Here is a 24,245-nt window from a genome sequence, read left to right on the forward strand (position 1 = left end):
GTGCATACAAATGAACGTCCATCTCTAACAAAAAATGAATTACCTACTTGTGGTTTTCTGTAAAGTATTTGAGATACTCCAGCGATGCTTCTTAGACAGGATTTAATTTACAGCGAGATAATACTTATACTTATAGACGCCCTATTTATCGTCTGTCACCGTGGCTGTCACAAGCGTTTATGTACAAGAGTGACGCATAGCAGACAGGTGACAAAAATGTGACCATTCTATCTGTTCGCTGGTATAATTTTATCGGGATCTTAATATAGAATGCTTTAAATATGTATATACTCGTATGTTCGTTGAAAACAATAAAGAGTAAATATTTTAGGGTGAAGTAGGAGCACCGGGAACTACTGGTCCGGAAGGCCCAGCAGGGAAGATCGGGCCGCCAGGACCACAAGGGCCACGCGGAGAGAAAGGAAACACGGGGCCCAAGGGCCACATGGGCGACACCGGGCCAATGGGCTTAAAGGGCGATCAGGGTGACATCGGGAAGAAAGGACCGCCGGGGCCGACTGGGCCTTTGGGACCTAAGGGAGATATGGTAATAATATACCTAATACTATTATGAGAAAGATGGATGATTTCTTCTTCGGTCTATACCTATACGTAGCACCAGTAGAATAGATCAATTTTATCATTTGAATAGTTTTTGCAGCCCACGTAAAATACCTAATCTACATTTTTAACCGAATTTCAAAACTAAAAGATAAGCTTTTAGGTAAGTATACATACCTAAACGAAAAATCTATAAAGTTGCAAAACATATACCTAACAATGTTTTATTATTAGGGTCTCGAAGGACCTCAAGGAGCAAAAGGAGAACCAGGACCAGCGGGTCCTGCAGGTCCAGAAGGGCCTCTCGGTCCCAAGGGTTCGCCGGGCCCTGAAGGCAGGCCGGGCCAGCCCGGGCCGCCGGGGTCTCCAGGTCCACCCGGCCCGCCGGCGCCCCCGCCGCAGCTGCCCGCCGAACTGTTCGTGTCGTCGCGACGAAGACGCAGCGTCGAGGATGATGAGTCGACCACAGATGCGGATATTGAAGATGGTAAGCTGATCTTCGACATAAGTTTTAAAACCCTCTAAACTGAAAACATGATATACTTATGTGATGATTTTGCGGCTGGCGGCGGATTGTATTTTAAAAAGTAAAATTATTATGACACTTATCTTCTGTGGAGTACTTTATACTTAATTAACGTACGTGTTTTATTACAGAAGACATCGACTGGGCCAAAGAGATAATGAACGGTGTGCTGGCCGCCCGCACGGCGTTGGACGCGGCGCGGCGGCCGCGCGGGTCGCGTGGAAACCCCGCGCTCAGTTGCAGGGACCTGCGGGTCACACATCCTAACGCTACTGACGGTAAGGCGGTCTTCACACACGGCGCTATACGCGACGCGGCGACCCGGCGGCTCGCGTGATAACACCGACATCAGCTGACTTGAGGGTCACACATTTTTCTAACTCCACTAACGATAAGGTGTTGTTCACGTTGGATGCGGATTCGCACTTCGCTCCGTAGTGCAAGCATACATACATACCTACCAATATAAACGACTGTCTTGCTCCACAAAACAAAGAAGTGTATTCTTTCTTCCGTGGTGTCGCTCACATACCGGAGCGGCGTGCGTATACTGCGGACAGATAGGTTAATAGACAAACGCAGTACCTACTACTGTCTATATGGTACTTCGTGGTTACAGCCCAGTTTGCCCCGCGAACACTTCCAATCTAGTTTGTGGAAAGAGACGGCAGCAACCATAGGTATACTTAACCCAAGTTTTGGCCTACACAAATTCATCTTAAGTGCAGTGTGGCCCTCGGGTCAAAAAGTTTGGAGACATTTCCTTGTAACATACTAATCTAATCCATAGGATATTACTGGATCGACGCGCGCGGCGGCAGTCATCCGGTGCGCGTGTACTGCAGGGGTTTCTACACCTGCCTCTATCCCGACGCCAAGGAACCCGCCACGTACTATTACGCTTATGGATCTGCGCAAAAATTTTCACAACTCGACCATGGGTACCGGGTAAGTTTACTGGTACCTTAACCCTGTTTTTAACACCACCCTACATATTAAATTGCCTATCTAACATAAAACGACGCAACGATATTTAAATTTTTTCTATGTATCGGCCGCGATACACGTTATCATTAAGTATTCGACAAGTAGGTAAGTAAAGCAATAAAAGCTCATATCTCGTGCTCTTGATTTCTACGCGTAGGTATATATTTTTTGTATTCTACTCTGTAAACAGCTAATTTAGTAGAAAAGAGTTTTTTTTTATTTAATTGAGACTGTAAATTTACTTGCTAATCATTTGCAGATAACGTACGAGGGAGAGGGTACTGGCTCTATACAAATGAGATTCCTGAGACTTCTATCCAGCGGAGCCAGGCAAAACTTTACATACACGTGCCTCAATACCAGAGTCGAACAAAGGTAATGCCTATTCATTATAATAGGTTTGTGCTCACAGTTAATATGTATGTCATACATACATAGACCAAGAAAAGTCTATAGCGATTTTGATAGCCCACGCAGTGCAAGTTTTTATATACTTAATTATGACGTATAAGTAACACTTCCACTGCGTGGGCTATCAAAATCGCTGCAGACTTTTCTTGGTCTAACTCTATATCACACTAAGGTGTAGGTACCTCACTGTAATATGTATATGCAATGACTATAACAGAAAGGTCTACACGAATCACCGACCCCACGTCCACAACAGGCACAAAATGAGGATAAAAACGATTTCTAGGTACCTGTCCCCGCCAGTCACAGAAATGATGCTTTCCCAACTGGACCCACCTCACCTCGGTTGCGGGGCGAGGACAGTGTGAATACAATACATGAATATACCTACACCGCATGCAACTTATTCAAGTTAAAATCGTGTTAATAGTACATTACTACAGAGGCCGGGACAAAAGGGGTTGCCGGCCGAAGACATATAGACGGCCGAGCGAAGCGAGGTCGGATAGGTCTGAGCGCGGGCAACCCCATTTCCCGCCGAGGTATGTATAGTGCTTTTCTCAAACATGCAATGAAATAAATAAAATAAAAAATCCACGAAATCCAAGTTTTATTTCTAGAAAAAACTAAAAGTAAACTACACCCAAAATATAACCAACACGTACCTATATCATTATCACGCGTATGTTTTACACGAGTCGTGTATTTTTACTACCCGTATATTTTCATGTATCTTTGATTTTTTCGCCTTGTATCCGTCTGACTGTCGTTTTCGTCACATAAGTTTACATAGTCTTTCATATTGATATCATGTTTCACATACATCGTTGCTTTATGCATGGAGTAAATAAGTATAACTTCCACAGTGTTGACGAATTTGTACTTACATTCATTTAAAATATGCCACAAAACTGTTTCTAATAAACTGTAAGCCATTTTTCTTAGTTTATCAAATAATAAAATTGCCATAAGCAACCATATACATACTTCGTCTTTGACTTGGCGGCAGAGGCAGCAAGTTATTAAAATCAATTTTGTTTACGCTGCCAATTGAATTGGCCCAATTCCAACACCTACGATTACAATAAATTTCATTATTTCGTCGGAACTCATATTAAAGTAAAAAAATCAACAACGCACCATAAATCCAATAAAACAGAATGAAAATTTTTCAACTTTACCTCCATAACAATTAAAAAAAAAATAACTACGCGTGTTTGAGTAGACCTTTTTACCGCTAACGTTTAAACTTGGTCAAGCAGATCTTGACCAACTAGAAAAAGGCGGCAAATTTGAAAAATGTAGGCGCGAAGGGATTTCATTTCATAGAAAATTTGAATTTCGCGCCTTTTTCTACTGACAAGATTTGCTTGACCATCTATAGATGAAATATTTTAAACGTTTTTATTTGTGTAGTTAAATTTATAATTTAAAATTATAAAATTTGGTTAATAATGTATTATTTATTAAGTTCATGTTGATTTTATACAAATAAAACTGCTAATTATAGCAAACATTGTTTTTTGTTTTTTTTTTATAGGGGTAGTGGCAGTGTCATTACGAACCATAAAGCCAATACTGCCTCTAGTTTTTTTTTATGGATGAATGCCACGATGCTGTGTCACAAATATCTGTGAAATGAAAATTAAAAAAGAGGACTTTGCCGGCCTAGGCCTGCAAGATTTGTATGAAATTCCATTAAATACCTTTTGTCCTAGCCGCACCTGAAACGTCATACTTCGCAGCCTATTATAAGGAACATAACATCAATATTTCATTGCATGTTTGAGAAAAATGCATTATCACTAGTTAGGTACCTACCTAAAATACAGTGACATATTTTATCCATATATGTGTAAGTAGTACTGAACAATGTATAAATCTTATATTTTTGTATCTACAATATTTTTTCAGATCGGACATTCCCGCAGACTTGACACAAATTAACAATATTAAACTGATTGGTCAAAACTCATTTGAATTCAGAGAACCAATATTTCTAAAGGACGAGTGTAAGGTAATTCCTAGTTCTTTAACTAAATAAGAAAACACCGGCCATGTGCATATCGGGCCATGCATAATAATGGATGATATTCACCAAAAAAGAGAAATGAGCGGAAACGGAGGCAACAGACTGAACGGACCGGAGTCAAGTGGCACTTCCACCAAGCAAGAGTTTCAGCTTTTGCTTTTCACTAGCAGCGGACTTCGCGGAGCGCGCGAGGTGGGAAAATGATAGCATACGACGCCATGACACAGCTCGTTTAGTCCGCGTCACTCGATGTTCTAATAGTGGAAGCACTTGTATTCAGGACGAACGCCACTAACGTAGCCCGTTCCGGTTGTAGTGGGATATGGGCGCCGTTATGCCGCTTTCCCTCTGCGGGTACCGTACGTACCTATTAGATACGATATGAAACCATACTAGTCATTATAATAAAAAGGAAAGTTTTTTGGAAAAATAGTTATTTGTTTTACAAGGGGTCAAAGTTGTTGTTTAACCGCTCGTGCTAATATTGATACCCGAGCGTAGCCCTTTAGTTAAACTGTCAGTAGCGGATTTGCCCTAAGGCCCAGTAGGCCCGGGCTTAGAGCGGCAAGATATTAGGGGTGCCAGCAAGGCGGCAGTATAGATGTCGGCGGCCGATCGTAAGATCAGGCATATCGTGAAATTCCTAGGCATATCGTGAAACGTGAAAATCTTTGACTCGTTCCCTGAGCCGACGGAGCCGCGCTACGCGGGGCTCCTATTTCTGGGCAGTTTGCCCTTCGGGCATCTGAAGCAACCTAACGAACCTATCCTACCTACAGTTCGTTTTTTTTAGCATTAGAAAAAAGGTAAACAATCTTGATGTGTGTTTTAATTGAAAAACACGTTTTAAAAATAAGTCACGGCAAATATGTAACAATTATGAATCTAATACGATCATTCATATTCTTCTGCTTTCATAAGTAATAGTTTTTGATTTTTAAAAAGCGTTTTTCAATTAAAAGACATGTCAAGATCGCTTACCTTCTTGCAAGTTCTTTCTGATGCTAAAAAAACGAACTATATATCGTCAAAACATTACACAGGAACATTACGATCTGCCTGATCTTACGATCGGCCGCCGACATAATAATATATATGGGTGCTGAGAAAGGGGCGGCTAGTAGTTACTACAGGGCCTAGGTCGGTCAACACTGCAAATCCGCCACTACTGTCAATTGTAGATTTGTAGGTTACAAGGCAGGAGTTCGAAATGGCCTCCCAAGACGCCACCTACGGAATAAGTTGCATAAATTGTTTTATTTTGCAGACTGGCAAGGGCGAAGTAGTATTAGAAATCAAGACTTCTCGGCTGGACCGGCTGCCCATAACGGATTTCGTACCGCGAATGTTCACGGACGCCGAACACGACTTCTCGTTCGCCCCGGGGCCGGTGTGCTTCAAGTAGCGAGGACTGCTTTACTATGTACTTAAGAACCTTTGTAAATATTGTAAATAAATTATTGTGACGACTGATTTCCTTGTCTATCATATCAGTGCCTTGTTCCCTTCGCCTCAAATTGTTACTCACGCCACTCGCCTTTGACTTGACCTCACTTAAGCAACGGTTGCATAAAATACTATTGTGTGCTTTAAATCTACTTTTTCGACTATAACTGCCATCGGATAAATTGCAAATTTATGTTTGTTAAGAACCAACAGAATCACTTCATTTGTTTTCCTTGCTCAGCGTGATTGTTCTATTGTTTTGTGAGTGATTCTATTGGTTTTTAAAAACACATCCGTTCATCTCTGGTGGAAACGCAGTCTTAGGGAGGCAGTTTTAGCAATAACTAAAATGTAAAAATAAATGTCAACTACAACATTGACGATTCCCGCGATGTTGTACCTAATGGGGGCTAGCTGTCAGTTAAGTACATATGTGACGTTCCACCGGTAAAGGTACCTTATGGCGGTTGGCGCTTACGCTATTATTAACGCCGCTCCAATACTATTGCGGTGCCATGCGAAGGAAGCGCCAGCCGCCATAAGGTACCTTTTCCCGTGGAACATCACATGCCTACTCCGGCGGATATAACCATGAATTTCCGGGAGAGTAAGAAAATATGAAAGTCGCATAGCAAATCAATTTATTTCTTACACGTAAAATTATCATGGATAAACGAATATTAGATTGGTATCCTACTGTATTTAGCATATAATGTATTAGGTATTTTACAATTTAAAAAATCAGTACATCACTAAATCGATGACAGCGTATAGGGCTTACAATCAATACCTACTAATAAGTAACAGTTCACAATAATTGTCATTGGCCTAGTTTTTACAGAGGTACCTTGATTCGGTCAAGTTGTATCAATGCATGGGGAAGCCAAACAAATTATAGCCAGCATTCATGAATGTAGTATGATACCGGTGCTTTACGCACACTAGTGTCCCATCCCCTCCCCCTGACGCAACCCCCCCCCCCTTTAGCATGAAATATGTCGCAACTTGTGAACCACCTCGCTACGATTTTGATAGGACACGCATTACAAGTGTTTAAACGTCAAACTTCTATGAAATTATGACGTATAAATAATACTTGCACTGCGTGTGCGTGTGCTATCAAAATCGCTGCAGGCTTATCATGGTCTAACTCTATATTTACACACATCTGACAATGACACTGACAATAAGATCGTGTTTGCAAATATATTTATGGAACGTTGGATTACAAAGATATTCGTGAACTCGATCCAACATGGAAGGCGACCTAACGTAAGAATTTACATTGATCATCTTGGCGAAATACGAGTACGTTCAGTCCGATGTATGGTATTTTTCAACAAATTTTACAGTAACTGTAAAACTCTATCTTGCTACAGGTATAGTCACCTGCAATAATGCTACACAACGATGGCCGCAAAAACATCTGACACGATCTTAGGGCTACCCCATATTTAGCGTCTTTCGAGCGTCGGCGTCTACAACTCTATGGCCGCTGCTCGACGCAACGTCGACGCAACTGCCCAGCGACGTCATTTTCCATAGCGCTGACCAGACGCCGACGCTCGAAAGACGCTAAATGTGGGGTAGTCCTTATTTGTAGAACCATAAGAGAGTGGCTTATCCTCTAGCCGCCTATCCAAACTTGATTAAAGCAAAGATTAAAATTAGAATGGAACAGGAGATCTTTTGGAGTCTCTAGGCGGCTAGAGAATATATTTTTGTGGCCTTCGAAGACTAACATGTTATTGCAGGTGACTGTACTAATTCAAAACTCATGAGATTACATTTTGTGCCATGAAAACAATAAAATGCATCGTTATCACACCCCATTCACGTCCCACTTCTAGTCTGTCCACGATATTCAATAAGAATTGGGGATTTTTTTAGACACATGTAGGGTAATTAGCCAGTAACTGGCCGGTTTCAGTAACTGACCGCCCTAAACTAAAAATGAATTTTATTCACCTGTAAACAGAATTCATTTATAAAGCGGCTAGTTATTATAGGCTGGCCAGTTATTGAAACCTTATACAAAAATTAATTCTGTTTAAGTGTTTATAGGTGAATAGAATTCATTTGGTAGTCAATTACTAACAGTGGTCGGTTACTGGCGAATTACCCTATATAACTCAAACATAATACATGATAAATAATAAATTTCTTTCTTGGTTTCTATTTGAAAAGTAGGGAATATAGAATTTCTCAACAATTTAATTGCTAGGTGGACTGACTTCGCCTTCATAATGAAAAAGAAATATTTGAAAAAAACATGGAACCCTTCTTCATAAGATCTTAGTTGTAAATATCATGACATCATTTCATCACATCGGATCGGGCGAAAGAATATTAAAATAATATATAATAAGTACTACAAATCGGCCTGACATCTTGTCTTAACTTCGATACATCAGCCATAAAGACTATTATGTGATACAAAGTAGGTACATATAAAATAACCAGCTAGTCATCTTGAGAAGATTATATACATATTTTTCAAACGGCATGGGTACGGTGGGTACAAATGTCATTTCAATACAATTTACAAAACACAAATACTGGCATAATTATATTGCGATGACCTGTGTCACCATATCCATGCTATTTGAAAAATACTATAACTTGGCTATGGTTCATGAATGTTTATGATTATACACATGACCACACAACATCATTTGTTATAATAGGTATATCTACCTAAACGCTATCAATATTAGTGACATGAAACATATCCACACACACGGCTATACAGACATTTTTAGCCATCGACTATACACCATAGGAGCAATCTTCAAGTCATCAGGTCATCACACTCCAGGTATTACCCCGTCCACGAAACGTATAAAAATATTTGATAGATAGTAATTTCACTCCAAAGGCACCTCCTTGAAAATTTGATTTTACTGACATTCATTTTATTATTGCCGTTTTTGCCACCCCTTAACAGCACAGTCATTAAAACAATTCTATTCCTAGTTGAAATGATTAATTTTTCAGTCACCCCTTTTGATTCTTGACGGCTAATACACGTTCTCCCAAAAATACCTTGACAACGGCGTTTCTAATTATTTTATTAAGTTAATTACGTAACTAATACAAGGTACTTACCTAAGTTAAAAATTTAAACTACTCCTCCAAGGATATTTTGTCCCATTCTTAGGTAACTGATGGTTTTAGAGCGTTTACACTTTTGTGTTTAGTAGCACAGGCCCTTGTCTCTAAGATTGGCCGCAAACTATAATCCATTGGATTTAGATCAGAATTATCTATACACCACTGGACCACTGCAAATTTTTCCGGATTCATAAGTTCAAAAGAGTGGCCACCATATTCGCCTGATCTAAATCCAATGGATTATAGTTTGTGGTCAATTTTAAAGACAAGGGCATGTGGTACTAAACACAAAAGCGTAAACGCTCTGAAAGCAACACTTACCAAAGAATGGGACAAAATAGCTGCTGCATTTCGTTGAAAATTTTAATAAACGACCTATTTTGAAGACAATTATTGTTGCATAAAAACTGTAGTTTTAATTTATACTTTGTACTAGTTATGTAAGTACTTAATAAAATAATTAGAAAAAAACGTTGTCAACGTACTTTTGGCCCACCCTGTACTTAGTTCCGTAACATATCCGTTGCTTATCTATGATATCTCATCGGTTCTTAAGGTTAAGGAACTTGTAGTTATAAGCCTACTTCTTGGTATGTATCAATAGTTGCTGTACGAGACAATATACAGTATATAGGACATCCCATCGCTATGCGACATGATAGCAAAACGTCGTATTCGCATATATTATTATAATTTAGAGAGATTACTTTGTGTTACACAAAACCTTTTACTTTTGAAGGTACTTACATATTTGAATGTATTGTCACATTTGGGGACTGAACTGACTGAATGAGAATTTTGGAATAATGTCTTAGACATAACATAGCATTTCAAAGTAACGTACAAATATGATACGAACCTACAATTAATATGTTCATATAGTATATACGGTACCTAATCAATATAGCTGGTCAAGGAGATCTTGTCAGTAGAAAAAGGCAACAAATTTGAAAAATGTAGGCGCGAAGGGATATCGTCCCATAGAAAATTTGAATTTCGCGCCGCTTTTTACTGACAAGATTTGCTTGACCAACTATAGGTAATTTGAGCTCAAAAATCATAGGAAAATCATATTTAAATTTATCTTTTAAAGTATTTTTAATTTTTCCATGGCCATACATTTTTAGCTAGTTATATTCAGAATTAGAGAGAGTAAAATAAGAGTAGTTAACTCATGAAAACAATTAGATCTATACCATAACGTGGTAATCTCATATACATATTTATATAAATACACATCCGCTCACCTCGGATTACTCTTTCTAATTATAAATACAGTGTAGAATAAAATCATATTTAAATGGAGTTGATTGTTGAAGGCCAGTCTGTTGATTCAAAATTAATAATTATAACCACCTGTTATACAAGTTTAAGATTGTTCTGTTTCTTATTTGGATTGACATAAGTATTGTGAACAGACGACAAAAGTATTCTCACCACGTTTTCAAATAAACGTAAATAATTTAATAATATTCTCAACTATATATATATATATAAAACATAAAAACACATAAGGCATCGCACGATTTTTAATTTTTTAATTTATTTTAAGCCGAATTGCTGATATGCTCGGTTACATCACGAACCGCAATACCATAGTTATGTTAACAAGTCATGTTAAAGCAGTTGCTTTAACATGACTTGTTTTTTGCATATTTTTTAAATACGGGGATCTGGCGGCATGACTTAATACTCATTCGATGACCAGAAAATTGCATAATTATAACAAACATTGTCACTTAATGTTTAACTCAAAAGCTAACTCATATAAAACATTCTTAAGAGTAACCTGGCATCATATGTATCTCTGAACTTAGTAAATGCATTCATACTAGTATATTATATCTATACTTATAATTATCAGATTTAATTATTACTCTCAGTACTTTGCAAACACACACTAGAAATCGTTCTAGGGACTGATTTTTCCTCACACTCTCCTTTTTCTGCAGACTCTAGCTCATTCAAATGATCCAGGTCTAAATTATCTCCAATTTTTGGACATAAACTAGTATCACTATCAAGTAAGTCTGTAATATCCATAGCAATATTTAAATTTCCATTCACTTCACTTCCATTGCCAATACTACTTTCAGGTCCATTGTTAGAATTCCAAATCTTCATCACAGAGTCTCCCGCTTCACCTGAGTTTTCTTCGGGGACTACATTAGCATTAACAAATTCAGACATGTTATCAAACTCCCAATTTTTTTTAGATGGCAGGTCTTCATTTGCTGGGGATGCTACATTATTAATAAGTTCATCACACTTTGTTTCTTTTGCCTGTTCAATGTCTTTTTCTTCTGTAAACTCTGTCCCAATCTCCATTGCCTCAGATATTTCATTAGTAGATTCATAACTTTCAATATTTTCTTCAATAGAAGCCATCTCAATATCTGCAATGTTAGAATCAGCAGGTGCATATTTTGCGGTATTGGAAGTACAGGCAACAGTTTCTACTAATTCTTCATGAATAGCTTGCTCAATATGTGCGATATTAAATCCTTCGGGTACCTCTGGACTACAGATGTTAGTACAATTTGATTTTAGAGCAGAATCTAACTCATTATGTGCATCCTTTCTATCCGGAAATTTGTTTACACTCTCAGAACAAGAAGCGCCCGCGCTATTGACTTCAGCAGATATATTAATATTTTGCGTACTAACTTCAGTTGTACGTGCGCAGTTTGTAGATTCATTCCCACAAACTTCAGAATCTTTTGTATCTGTAGCTGGCCTTGCTTCACATTGCGCGATTTCAATTCCATCATCATTTTTGGAATTATTCGTATTTGGCGGTATTGACTGAGAATTATCACCTGTATTTTCATCCTCGGCAGAGCTCACGGATGAACATTCATCCTTAAACCTTGGCCACGCTTTGGTTTGTCTGGCTAGACCGACCGCTTTTTCCAGCTCTAATGTTACTGGGGACATAGCTTCGGCATTCAAACCAATCTCTTGATCAATTTTCATTAGAATTTCATCACTACTTTGAGATCCGTCAGACTGTTTCAATTTATCAATTAATTTATCAACTATTTGCATTGATGGTGAATTTAAATTTAGGAATTCTTCAGTGTCTACTGAAGTTTCTATCAAATCCTTCTTGGCCTCTTCTGCTGTTACAGTAGCATTTGTGGATTGAGTATCGGAGTTTGAATTTTCGGGATCATCACCATTAGATGAATCAGAGCCCTTGAGATGTTTCTTAACAAGAGGATCATTGTAATGTTTAATTACCATACTATCAAACAGTTCATCGGAAGGATCTCGCGGAATTAAATCTGGCCGTTTCAGAAGGGGATCAGCATTATGTTCCTTGAGAAGTTCTTCATATTGCCCAGATGAAGCAGATGATCCAGGATTCTCAACTGTATCCGAATTCGTGCTTTGTTCATCTTCAGCATCGCTTGGTTTTGCAACATCATTAATACTGTGTTCAGCGCTTTCTGACGTAATACTTTGGTCATAATCCTTGTCAAACATTTGCCCTTCCTTTAGCGACACTTTTGACGAGTTATCGCTCTTTCCGGAATTGGTATTGTCATCAAGATTGCTTCCATCATCAGATAACGCAAGGACCGTATGTTCTATGGCAGCATCCGTGAGATGAGTATTTTTGACAACACTTAAAGAGGAACACTCAATTTCTTTACTTTCCTCCATTAAATCTCCACTCGCCACTGTGTACTTTTTATTCACTTTTAAGGCATCATTTTTGTCAGCATCAGAATCATCAGAATAACTTGAATTTTCTATACTTATTACGTCAGTGGGCTGCTGTTGTGTTGGTCGTTCATTGTCAGAGCTTGAGTCCAAAGTATCCGAAATAGCTATAGGTGTTTCTGAATCAGATGACGAAGAGACGGTGCGTATCTCACAGTCAGAATGTAATTTCTGTAACAAGTGTAGTTCATCCATGTCTGAACCAATTTCGTTACTATCATCACTCAAGCTTATTTTGTCGTCTTCATTGACTACCTCAGATTTGCTTTCAGGTTCTCCTTTTTTCTCAACAGACTCTACGACGCATTCTTCGTCTTTTTTTGTATTATCCTCAGATTGAACTTTATTAGGAATGTTCTTTTTGGATTGTTCTTGTAGCAGCCTTCTTAGCCTGTCTTTTCGTCTCTGTTTGCTTTCTAGAGAGGAATCGTCATCGTTATCTTCCTCCTCACTCTCGATCGGAGATTCTTCGGCGTCTTTATCATCTATCTCTTCAGCCTCCAGTTTTAACTGACTTTGTCTGACGCAAAATCTGGAATAATAATAATGATGATGAATTATTTCGGCGTCTTAAAGGGCTATTTATTTTGTTGGCAATTTTTAGGGTTCCGTACCTCAAAAGGAAAAAACGGAACCCTTATAGGATCCCTCGTGCGTCTGTCTGTCCGTCTGTCACAGCCCATTTTCTCCAAAAGTACTGGACCAATTAAGAGCCCTTATTCCTTAGAGCGTTCACCGATTTAGCGAAATAGCACTCGATAGATGGCGTTAGCGCTGGGTACCCGAGTGCCGGCAACGATAAGCGCGTTTCAACGCATGCAAGAATAATTTAGATACTTTCCAATTTAATTGCAAGTAAATTAATTTTAACGTTATATTGGCATTCTTTATTTTATTTAATAAGCATGGTCGTAGTCAATAGAGCGTATGTGTTGAAATAATATATAACCAGCGACGAGTAAATAATTAGACATGTGTAAGTAATGCTCGTAATATCACAAATGAGATATCTCTCGAACACGTAATATGGCATTACGTATCTCTCCGCGAAATCAACCAGTACTTCAAACATCACGCATCACGCGAGCCGCACCGAGCGCGCGAGCGCCAACGACCGGCCGAAGCGCGCGAAATGGATTCAATTCCAAATACATTGACTCGCCGATATGAACGGTCAGTTCAAGTCTACGCACGGAGCGCGTAATGTGTAATGTCACTTGTGATAGTGTCATGTTTGTTCGCCATGCCATGCCATCATTGCTTTGTTATCTCGCTCGCACTCGCACTCAGTGCTCGCTCGCTCTTGCTCTGCGATGCTTTCGGCTATCTTCGGAACCATTCGGATAGGTCCGCTCGGCCGATCGCCGCGGTTTAAGTTCTCACTCACTAATATTTTTACGAATATGATTTTCTGCAATAGATTTAAAACTCTAATGCGTCCGCGTAGAGCTTAAAATGTTTTCTTATAATACAAGAAGGACGCGGTCAAATGGAGTAATTTATTTGCGATTTTGAATTTGACGAAAACCGTTTATTATTATTGTTGTGAAATGTTTGATAGTTTGCTTGACTTTCGCGGTTCGCGGCAAACTAAGTACGAGTTAATACTTGTTTATCCTTTAATTTAATTGTGAATTAGTGCATATCGAGACTGACTGTAGAAATTCGAGTTGTTTATAAAGACTGATTGAACTAAATTGCAAATACGAGTATAGTTAAATTAAATTGGGAAAAGTGTAAATAATAGTTTCGTTATGGCAATATTCTGATAATGTATTAGTGCTGGTGAGTAATCGCTTTTTTACGGACTATTGATGACTTTAACTTGATTGACCTATTTAAAAAAAATGGCTATAAACGAACTACTTTACGAAGACAGAACCAAAGCGAGCAAAATGTACGCATTGTTATAGAATACTCGCCATATCGGGAAGCTCCATAGGCAATTATCTACCTCCGAAAGTTACATACATATTACATAATTACATTATTTTATAATTTATAAGAACTAACAAAAAATCTTTCACATAAAGGTGACAAAACGCAACGCGTAATAAATAGATCGATCGCCGATACGGATACGAGACGCCCTAGAATCACTAGAGTGCTGTATGCGCTGTAAGAGATAGCTGTAATGTGGCCGTCTCGCGCGCCCGAGCGCTGTTTCACGTTCGGGTCATGTTTCGAGTGATGAGTGATGTGATATCTCAGTGTACCATTACGTGTTCGGAAAAGTGATGTGATATAGCATCACTTTTCGAAGCACTGTTTCGCGCATGTCTATAAATAATATTGATTGTTTACCTCTGTCATGGACTTATTGTGACAAGTTCATGCAAGAAGTCAAGTCATTTATTCAAGTCAGTTCTTTAATTAACATTTAATTATTCAGCCAAGGAGGATGAATAATTAAATGTTAATTAAAGGTTGGTTCCATAGTAAAAGTTGCTCAGTATAATCCCGAAACCTCCCCGGCAACGGGAATGCACTTTTTTTTGCCACCCTGAATAATAACAATAAATTCGAGAGTACTAACAAGTAACAACTGCTGAACCCTCTGAAGTTCGATTTGATGTCGAAAACAGATGTAAGTTTCCGTTTTTATTTAGAACGAAGTTGATTTATAAGGTTTACTTAATCCTTGTGGAAAGCAAATGAAGCTTTATTTGTACTTACATACATATGTAATATAAAATAATATTAATAATCTATCAAACTCATCTAGATCGATAGTGCTCGTCAAGGCAAATCTATTGAAAACCTATTAGAAATATGCAGGCAAGTGTGAGTCAAAATTGGGTAATGTTTTTTTCTTCATCACACTTTGATACAATTTGGTGGAAAGATTCATTTATTATATATTCATGGTTCTGAATGGATGCAGAACATTGGTATTATTAAAAACTTGTTAATATTCGTAACTCAACAGAAGTTTGCAGACATTTTTTGTCAAAAAATGGGACTTCGTATTTATTTCACCGAGAATGAGGAGCTGTTCAATATTAATAAATTTTATCAAAATCTGACAAAGAAAAACATCAAAAATATAAAAATTCGGTCTAAAAATATAACAACTACAAACTTTAAAAAATTATAACTCGCATTGCAATGTCTGATCTTAATTCGGTAATGAAGATAAATTACTTTTAGGATTTTATTTCAAATAACAGCGGGAAGAAAGCTGCGCAAAGTATAAATTGTATGTATAATAAATACTATGCTGTTTATACACCGTGTTTTTTTTTATTTCCGTTAATTTCAAGGGTGCATTCCTGACCTCAAATTAAGTAACTTTCTCAAAGACACCGATATTCTAATTAACTCCATTTCGGAGATAATCAATAATTTATATTTTTCTTATAAGGCCTCTACAAGCGTGTACACTTGTCTTAGGGCCGGTTTACATATTGATTAGTGTTTAGAATGAGTTCATACATTTGCTACTAAACTTAAGTACAATCTCGGTCGATCAATATGTTCGAAATGACATTGATATGTCAGAGATTTCAATTGTTTGGTTGAGTTAAATGTAATGCCCGTGTTACAACAACGCTATATGCTACCTTTAATTACTTTTTAAAGTAAATTTTTTTGAAAAAAAAAAAACAAAAAATATTTTTTGAAAATTAACTATGCCATTTAGTTATCTTAAACGTACTTAACCATACCCCGAAGTTAACGGAATTCAATAAAAACACGGTGTATGTATGATAGTTAAGTATACATAACTTACTTATCAAATACTTCGGTTTCCTTCGTGTTTGCCAGACGGCGATTAGATTCCAATTGCTTCTTAAGTTCATCACTTTGCTCGGCAGGATCGATGTTAGCTGTAATTCTAGAGGTAGCCAAGCGCCATTCATTTTCTTGTCTGCGTCTCTGGAGCTTTCTACCGCACCGCACAAAGAGATCTCTAGCTGAAATTTGATACAACGTTCGAGTTAGTCTAACTAAGTCAAATAACATATCGTACAGTCAAGAGGAGAAGTTGCTAAGCGGGCGAGGTGTTCAAAATTACCTCGACACGCTCTTAGTCTCTTTACAATAAAGCAATTGTAGGCTGCGTCGCCAAATTTTTTTAACCGTGTATTTTTACGTAATCACTACTAATGGAGTGTGCTCAGGCCATAAAAAGGTCAACTACGGCGTTCACTGAATAAGAGATTTTCTTTGGCAGAATCACTCTGTGTTCCTAAAATGTATTTTAGAAGTGGAGCCACCCAGATTTTTGATGCAGGTGGGGGGTGGGGTGGGGGGGTTTTAAGGGTCGGTGACATCTGAGGTTAATATTTTTTAAGTATAGGTTCTATGTATGTATGTATGTATGTATGTAGTTTAGTATCATTTTCAACTAAATCAAAGATGTAGACATAGATTTCATCGAAATCGGTTCAGCCGTTATTGATACCCCATATAATTTTACACCTTCCTTTTCACTTTTGAGATATTTTTTTAATAAAAACTATCCTATGTTCTTCCCTGGGACTCAAAATCTCTATACCAAATTTTATCTAAATTGGTTCAGGGGTTAGTGGATCCCCATACAAATTTCCACCTCCCTTTTCACACCCTTAAGGGATGTTTTTTGAGATTAAAAGTATGCTATGTTAATCCCTGGGACTCAAACTATCTCTGTACCAAATTTTAACTAAATTGGTTTAGCGAATTTGGCGTGAAGAGGAATAAAAAAAAAGTATTGTTTTCATATTTTACGTGTTTTTACTTCGGAATGGTGTCATTATGATATCATAAATGAATTCGGCATCCCCGATTTATACGAATACGATACCAAACTTGGCCTAGTAGCTTAGTAGGTTAATGACATAAATATCAAGATCAAGTTGAGAGCCCTAGGCCCAGCACCTTCCGCTATACGTACACTTTGCAATATAATATTTAATGCAGAATCATATCTATATTATGTTAATTAATATTTATCATACTTAACAATCAAAATGTTTTTTCACAAATGGTATGAAAACGTTTTAATTTTAAACTCTTTTGTAATTTTAGTCATATGAATGATTTGTTACTCGAGTAAGTACAAAAATATAAACATAATAATGTTTTGATATCTTTCTTCTAAAAATAGACATACCTTCTTCCATTATGAACGCCTCACTCCAGCCAAGTTTATCAATCTCATTGGCCTCCCTGACACAGCGCAAGACGTCGTGAAAGTCGGGGAATGTTACGGTATTCTTTTTGTTGATCCACGCCTCCAGGCGCTTCGCAGGCGCGGCCGAGAGTCCCGGCCGGGGGTCTATCACAATCCGGGGTTGTGAAGGCAGCTTAGTGTTGGTCAGTTGACAAAACTTGGCATGCACTCTTACCATTCTTTCTTTATACCTGCAAACGTGGTTTATTTTACAATTACCAATCGAAATCGAAGATTTAGGTAATGTCAGCGTTCATGTCAAATTTCTATGAACATATGACGTTTATAATAACACTCCTCACTTTCTTTTTATTCAAATCAGTGCAAAGATAGTTTAGAAGGACATATATCAATGATCAATTGATCATCCAACGTAAATGTCCCAGTGCAGAACAATGTCTCAATAGTTGCCAAGATTCCAAGCAATAGAGGTGACAAACAGGCAGTCAACTACTGGAACCACTGAATTAGGCTTAAGATAGGATGCCTTAAAAGTGATATTATTTTATTTTTTTATTCCATTGTGTAACGAAAGTGACCAGTATATTACTGAATCGCAATTAGAAAGGGATTGAGATAGCTGTCAATCCATATTGATTTTGACGTAAGTGTATGGAAATCTGTTATTTCTAATCCCTTTCTGATCGCGGCATGATAATACACATGTATCATAAATTTTAGTTACCACAAGGGAACCAATTAAATGGAATATTAAAAGCTTAATGAATTTGTGACCTCTCACCATGTTCAAAATTTTTTCAGAGAATTTGACACTATGTGAGAATTGCAGCAAAAATGTAAGAACAAATTACCACAATAGTATTAGTGTACTCACTTTTCAGTAAGTAAATAAACTGAGTCTTCTTCATCATCAAAGTCTACTTCTTGGGCTTCAAGTTTCTGAATGGCTCGGTTTAGTTTCTTAAGTGTCTTTTCTAATTTCCGAATCTGCCTCTGCTTGTTAGGATCCAATTCATTTTCTTTACCATATATAAAGCTGTCTTTGTCTACATCTGAAAAAATTGATGACAAATTACAGGCATACTGCTGCACTGATATAACTTACATACCTTTTGATATGTTTCAAGCGGTACAGCTAAAAGCTACAGCATAGAGCTAACCTTGTACTAAGTGACTAATGTCCTAAATTGCAAATAGCATTTTAATTTTAAAAATAATGAATGTGCGATGAATTAATTTACCTTTCGACTTGGGTTCTTCTGCTGGCAGTTGTTTCATATACTTTCGTTGTAAATTCAATTCATCTACAATGTCTTTGATATACAAATACATTTTTTCAGGGGCAGCCTCCATAGCTGTTATTTTACTAGATACCATATCAAGAAATTCTTCTGATTCTGTATATTCCTTTGGTGCCTGCTTATAATAAGGCTTAATCTTTTTTTCAATTATCTTTTCCATATCATTGGAGTTTTCTAATTGGATACATAAGCTGATGAAGTTTTGATAAATAGGATGAAATTCACTTGGTAATCCAACATCTTTTTTCGGAGCTACTTGAGTGTTCTGTTTTAGCTGTACAGGTTTGATTTGTTTGACTGACACTGTACCCTGCTTGTTTTGTGCTATCTCAACTGATGTTTTTTCTGTTTCCATAATTTCTGGTGTTAAAGAAATTATTTTACTTTCTTTATTTACTTTCGTATTTGATTTTTCACTGTCCTTTGAATTTGTATGCGGACGGAGAGGACTGCCTGGATCCATTGGTTCAATTTCAATTTCAAGTGTACGCATTTCTGCAATGGTTTCAAGTTCACTCGGGTAATCTAGTTTCTTTTTACTATGTGGGACCTTTTTTGCAGTGTCTGCTTCATTGTCACTGCCTTCAGCAACATCTTCGCCAACGACGCTACCCTTGTTGGGGCTGTCGTCAATCATAATTACTTTTTCAGTGCTTAGTTCCCGTGTTCGCTTTGATTTTACTGGTTTAACAGGACTATCTTCTATTGTGATTTCAATATACTTAGGAACCTCTGGCTCTTTATTATTTGTATCCTCTTGAGTAGGTGCCGCCTCTTCTTGAAGTACAATTTTATCTTCTTGAATAGATATCTCAATTTGTTCTTCTGGTCTCACATACCACTGAGGGCTTTTAGATGATGTAGAAGCATCATCATCATCAAGTTCAACTGTTTGCACCACCTCTAGTTTTCTCTTTTTACTTAGGTTTGTCCGGTTTTTTGGCATAGTTTTTGGATTAATAGCTTTTGATGGAACTGTTTTTGACAGTACAGATTTGGGAAGCATAATCATATTTGGGGAAGGCTTTGCTGCTGACCCTGTTTTCTTAATTGTGATGCTGGGTGGTAATCTTTGTAGAGGTTGTGGTCTATTCTGCTGAGGTTTCCTTATCTGTATCGGAGTTTTTAACTTTGTGATGGCAGCATTTGCTGGTAGACTAAGTGGGTTAAATATTTTTCCCTTGGATGGGGGTGGTTGGGCCACTTTTTTTCCCACTGCTTTCTTTTTAACGGCAGCAAGCTTTTGATTTTGGATTATGGATTTCTCAACTGTACTGCTACTTGTTTTGGTGATGGTTATATTTTTCCCCAGTTTTGGTAGTTGCGCTACTGTTTTGACAGGTTTGATTGTCACTCCAGGGAGGTTTGCAGGAATGTGAACCATTGCATTTCTTACGTTCATCTAAAACACATAAATAAGAATAATAAAAGACCTTGAAACAAAATATTCAGTCATGTTATAATGTCAGCCATGGCTAACAGTACGTGGTTAACATCTTAACTCATGCCGTTATACCACAATACTTGACTATGACATATCTTTCTGGCGACAAAATACATTTTTGGTACAGGCTTTCATTGCTGACTGTACTTTTCTTTCCACAGGCAACTAATACTCATTGAGATAATTCTAGAAACCCAATACACAGTTAGTTTGTGTTGTTTTATCACAGAGTTCTCATGGCCACCTCCTGTCTCCATTATCAGATCAGCTTCATAACATCATAATATTGCATTGTTATATAATTTAAATACTATGTACGCAACATTTCAACTCAATCGGAAATCGGGAAGTGGCTTCCAATTTAGCTTCCAAGATTTGACCCATGCTAACTAATAGGGCAAGTCAAATAAAAGCTTGTAAAAATTCATTAAGTGCCTTAGAGCCTTAGCTTCTAAATTCTTCTATGTGCAATGTCAGATTTTAGAAAATGTACTCTTGTAATGCATTATCTGTTAACAATTACCATTTAGCAGCAAACCTTATTTATCAATCAAAAACAAAATATACTTTGCTAATCCGCGAGAAGATAACGTCTAGCACATTATACTTACTTGCGTAATTTTTACATGCATTTAATGTTCCCACCCTCCCACCGTAAAAATAAACCGTAATTGTAAGTATCATTCGCTGTGCATACTTAAAATACTTGCTTTAACACAAACTTGCTTTTCTCTAGTTAACTCACATTTGGTGCTCAAATCTTCACAGGTTTAATAAATAGCATATGCATTGCAAATATATAACATATTTAGAAACCAAGAAATGATTATACACGGTGTAACATGAGGAAACCGAATAATTACCACGCTTTTCTGATGTCAAAAGAAGGAATGAATGTAATATGAGTACAAGTCAAATTCGCCAAAATAAAAAAAATTGTTTTTGTTTTGTTTTTTCAATTTTTTGAATGTATTTGTGCATAAAAAATAAATGTTATTGGTAAACTTGTCACTTAAAATTGATTTTTACATTTCTTATTCGTAAAACCTACTTTTTGCAAAGTGTTACTTGTCACTTTTTGACATCTATCAATAACTCGGAGTAATTAACAATGGAGCCGCCATTAACAGGCATTCCCCTCTGTCGAAAATAGGCGGCCAATGGTCAACCATATGTATGGACTGACGTTTATCTGACATGACGTACCTATACATTTGATGTGCCCCTCCCCCGCAAAAAACGGCAGACTATTTTGTACCGAAAGTTTTAGACATGGCTTCTCCGTTGTTAATTACTCCGAGATCAATAAGGATATTTAGAGTACGTCCTATAGCAGCAACATCACCATCAATAAGGCCTTTTACACTATGCAACAATAAAAACTTGTTTTTTTTTTATTAATATTATCCCTGAAACTATTAGGCGAATTTCAAAAAAGTTTATTGGACAATTTTGTCTCTAAATATGATCAGGAATACGCTGTTGTATAGTTTCCTCATGTTACACCATATATGTGCAGATCCCTCCCTAGACTAGGGGTCATCCACATATTACGTCATTGCAACAGAGGGATGGTGCTCATGCCAATTATGCCAAATGTGACAGTAGCTTGTACATACTTTTCTCCTATCTATGTACAAAAAGTGTGACAAGAGGGACAAGGGGGAGATGATCCCCTACTATGTTCATGCTAACATACACATATGTATTTAGACATAAAACACAGACACAGGCACAAACGACCCACCCAGCAGTGAACCCCAGTGAACCCTGGTCCGCGGCAGATCCAGGGTCGATGGAGATGTGTATGAAGGACTTGAGTGAGCAGACCTGTAGCCCAGCGTCGCTAACCTGAGCATGCCTACCCCCTCCTACACCCCTAAAATTTCGTCCATTAGGTATGTTAACTTTAGGTAATTCAATCATTAGGTATACCAACTAGGTAACTCATTCATTAGGTATATTACCTTTAGGTATTTCGTGTATTAGGTAAATCGGTTTGAGGTATTGCGAGCATTAGGCGTTTCAACTTTAGATAAATTGACCATAGGTATTCTGAGCTTAGGTAAAGCAATTGTAGGTGAAAAGTGCAATAGGTAATTCGTTCATTAGGTGTTATGAGCTTAGGTTAATTCATCATTAAGTATTTTTTTAATAGGTGAAGCGAGCATAGGTGATTCAAGATTAGGTAAATCAATTTTCGGTATTCTGATATGTAACCCAAGTTTTGTATTTAGTCCATCAAACTTATATTTCATCCAGCTTTTTCATTTGTACCAAGATCAGTTATTGGAATCCTTTAACATTCTGATGCAGTGCAGAAAATCCAGTTTATAGTTGTAGGAAACGGTAATTGGTGAGTAATTAGAATATTCACAAAGTGAAAATTAACATATAAAATTGGCATATTTCTAATACGTTTATACACAATGCAGAACAAAACAACAATAATTTAAATTATTATTACAGATATTTATATCTATGAAAGAATACTGGGGACCATAAATACAAAAAAAATAAGAACTGGGTAAAAATGCACCTCGAAAGCATCATCTGTCATGCGCCATCACGCAAACATTATAAAGTTAATTTACGGTCGCAATTTCTAAATTAAAGGCTTATTGCCTACTTGTGTTAACAGAGCACGAAACATATTCGCCTTATAACATGTATCTACCTTTTTAGGAGGAGGCGGCCCGGGTTCTTCATCTGAAGACCCCAATTCTATAACGTCTTCAATTTCCATGGTGGTTTTGGCACTGTTTGCACTGTCTTCGACTTTTACTCGGATACTGCAATAAACTAATAAACGAAAACCGTCCCATTCAATACCAAAAACTTTAAAAACCTATGTTTCCAATAAAAAATTAAGACACCAAGACTGTTTTAGTATTATCGGCGCCATAATAGAATAGAATAGAGAAAAGAATTTAAGCCACAGACTATAAATCCTTTCTCTTGTCAAACCAAAAGAGGTTTGTTGGGCGTCGTATTGCCAGTTTAGGGCCAGTACAGACGGACTGTAGTTCCCATTAAAATTGCAGTCGGGTTGCAGTCCGTCTGTACCAGTCCTTATAGCCGTAGCACACTACCGCACCGCACCGCGATCTTGGAGCGGTGTAGTAGTGTGTTATGGCTTTAATAATGCTGCCGCGGTAATTCTTACAATTATAACTTATAACATTTAAATTTGAAAAAAAAATCCTAGTTTTTATTTTAAAGACATGTTACGTCTCGTGCAGGTATCGGGTCCCTCCCTAGGCCGATTACCCCAGTCATTACTAAATCGTCGTATCAATATCGTAAAGCCTCCTCCAGACTATGCGCGTGAATCGCGGGCGAAGCCGCGAACGCAAGTGTGGCGTCGATTTCGCAGATTGTTCACGTCTTCGCGCCTTGTTCTCCGTTTTTTGTCGGTATTTCGGCCCGCGTCAAAGGAGACGCGAAGCGCGAACTTGCAAGACTCCACATTACACACTATTATGGCTCTTCTGTGGCCAGATAAATATTAATTATATTATGATTATATTACATTAAGCAGCTATATTTTACGGTTTCACAAGAAATCAAAATGG

The 24,245-nt window shown here is 37.5% G+C and overlaps 3 protein-coding genes across 3 annotated transcripts in view; 1 reads left to right on the forward strand and 2 right to left on the reverse strand.

Annotated features, from left to right (window-relative positions):
* LOC134678546 (collagen alpha-1(I) chain-like) overlaps positions 1 to 5,990 on the forward strand; it is a 56,332-nt gene extending 50,342 nt beyond the window's left edge. Inside the window, exons 26-32 of the mRNA XM_063537133.1 lie at positions 332 to 547; positions 796 to 1,048; positions 1,219 to 1,365; positions 1,878 to 2,035; positions 2,334 to 2,449; positions 4,400 to 4,502; positions 5,785 to 5,990. Of these exons, the coding sequence (XP_063393203.1) occupies positions 332 to 547; positions 796 to 1,048; positions 1,219 to 1,365; positions 1,878 to 2,035; positions 2,334 to 2,449; positions 4,400 to 4,502; positions 5,785 to 5,922 (1,131 nt within the window). The 3' untranslated portion in view covers positions 5,923 to 5,990. The remainder of the gene's footprint in view (positions 1 to 331; positions 548 to 795; positions 1,049 to 1,218; positions 1,366 to 1,877; positions 2,036 to 2,333; positions 2,450 to 4,399; positions 4,503 to 5,784) is intronic.
* The window catches only part of LOC134678556 (probable nucleoporin Nup54), a 294,899-nt gene that overhangs the window by 166,697 nt on the left and 103,957 nt on the right, over positions 1 to 24,245 (reverse strand). The gene's annotated exons all lie outside the window — the stretch shown is intronic.
* LOC134678619 (uncharacterized) lies at positions 6,589 to 23,547 on the reverse strand. Its single transcript, XM_063537249.1, has 6 exons — positions 23,348 to 23,547; positions 19,167 to 20,628; positions 18,800 to 18,977; positions 17,905 to 18,155; positions 16,540 to 16,723; positions 6,589 to 13,338 (listed from the first exon to the last, which is right to left on the reverse strand). Exons 1-6 carry the CDS (start codon positions 23,414 to 23,416, stop codon positions 10,944 to 10,946), a joined length of 4,539 nt encoding a protein of 1,512 aa, XP_063393319.1. The 5' UTR covers positions 23,417 to 23,547; the 3' UTR covers positions 6,589 to 10,943.

This window comes from Cydia fagiglandana, chromosome Z (assembly GCF_963556715.1).
Source record: "Cydia fagiglandana chromosome Z, ilCydFagi1.1, whole genome shotgun sequence".
Taxonomy (NCBI): domain Eukaryota; kingdom Metazoa; phylum Arthropoda; class Insecta; order Lepidoptera; family Tortricidae; genus Cydia; species Cydia fagiglandana.

Coding starts and splice junctions, on each gene's coding strand:
- LOC134678619 (XM_063537249.1), bottom strand. CDS start 23,416: ATGGAAATTGAAGACGTTATAGAATTGGGGTCTTCAGATGAAGAACCC. Junction 20,629..23,347: donor GGCCGCCTCCTCCTAAAAAG/GTAGATACATGT, acceptor TATGTGTTTTAG/ATGAACGTAAGAAATGCAAT. Junction 13,339..16,539: donor GAAACCGAAGTATTTGATAA/GTAAGTTATGTA, acceptor TTATTATTCCAG/ATTTTGCGTCAGACAAAGTC.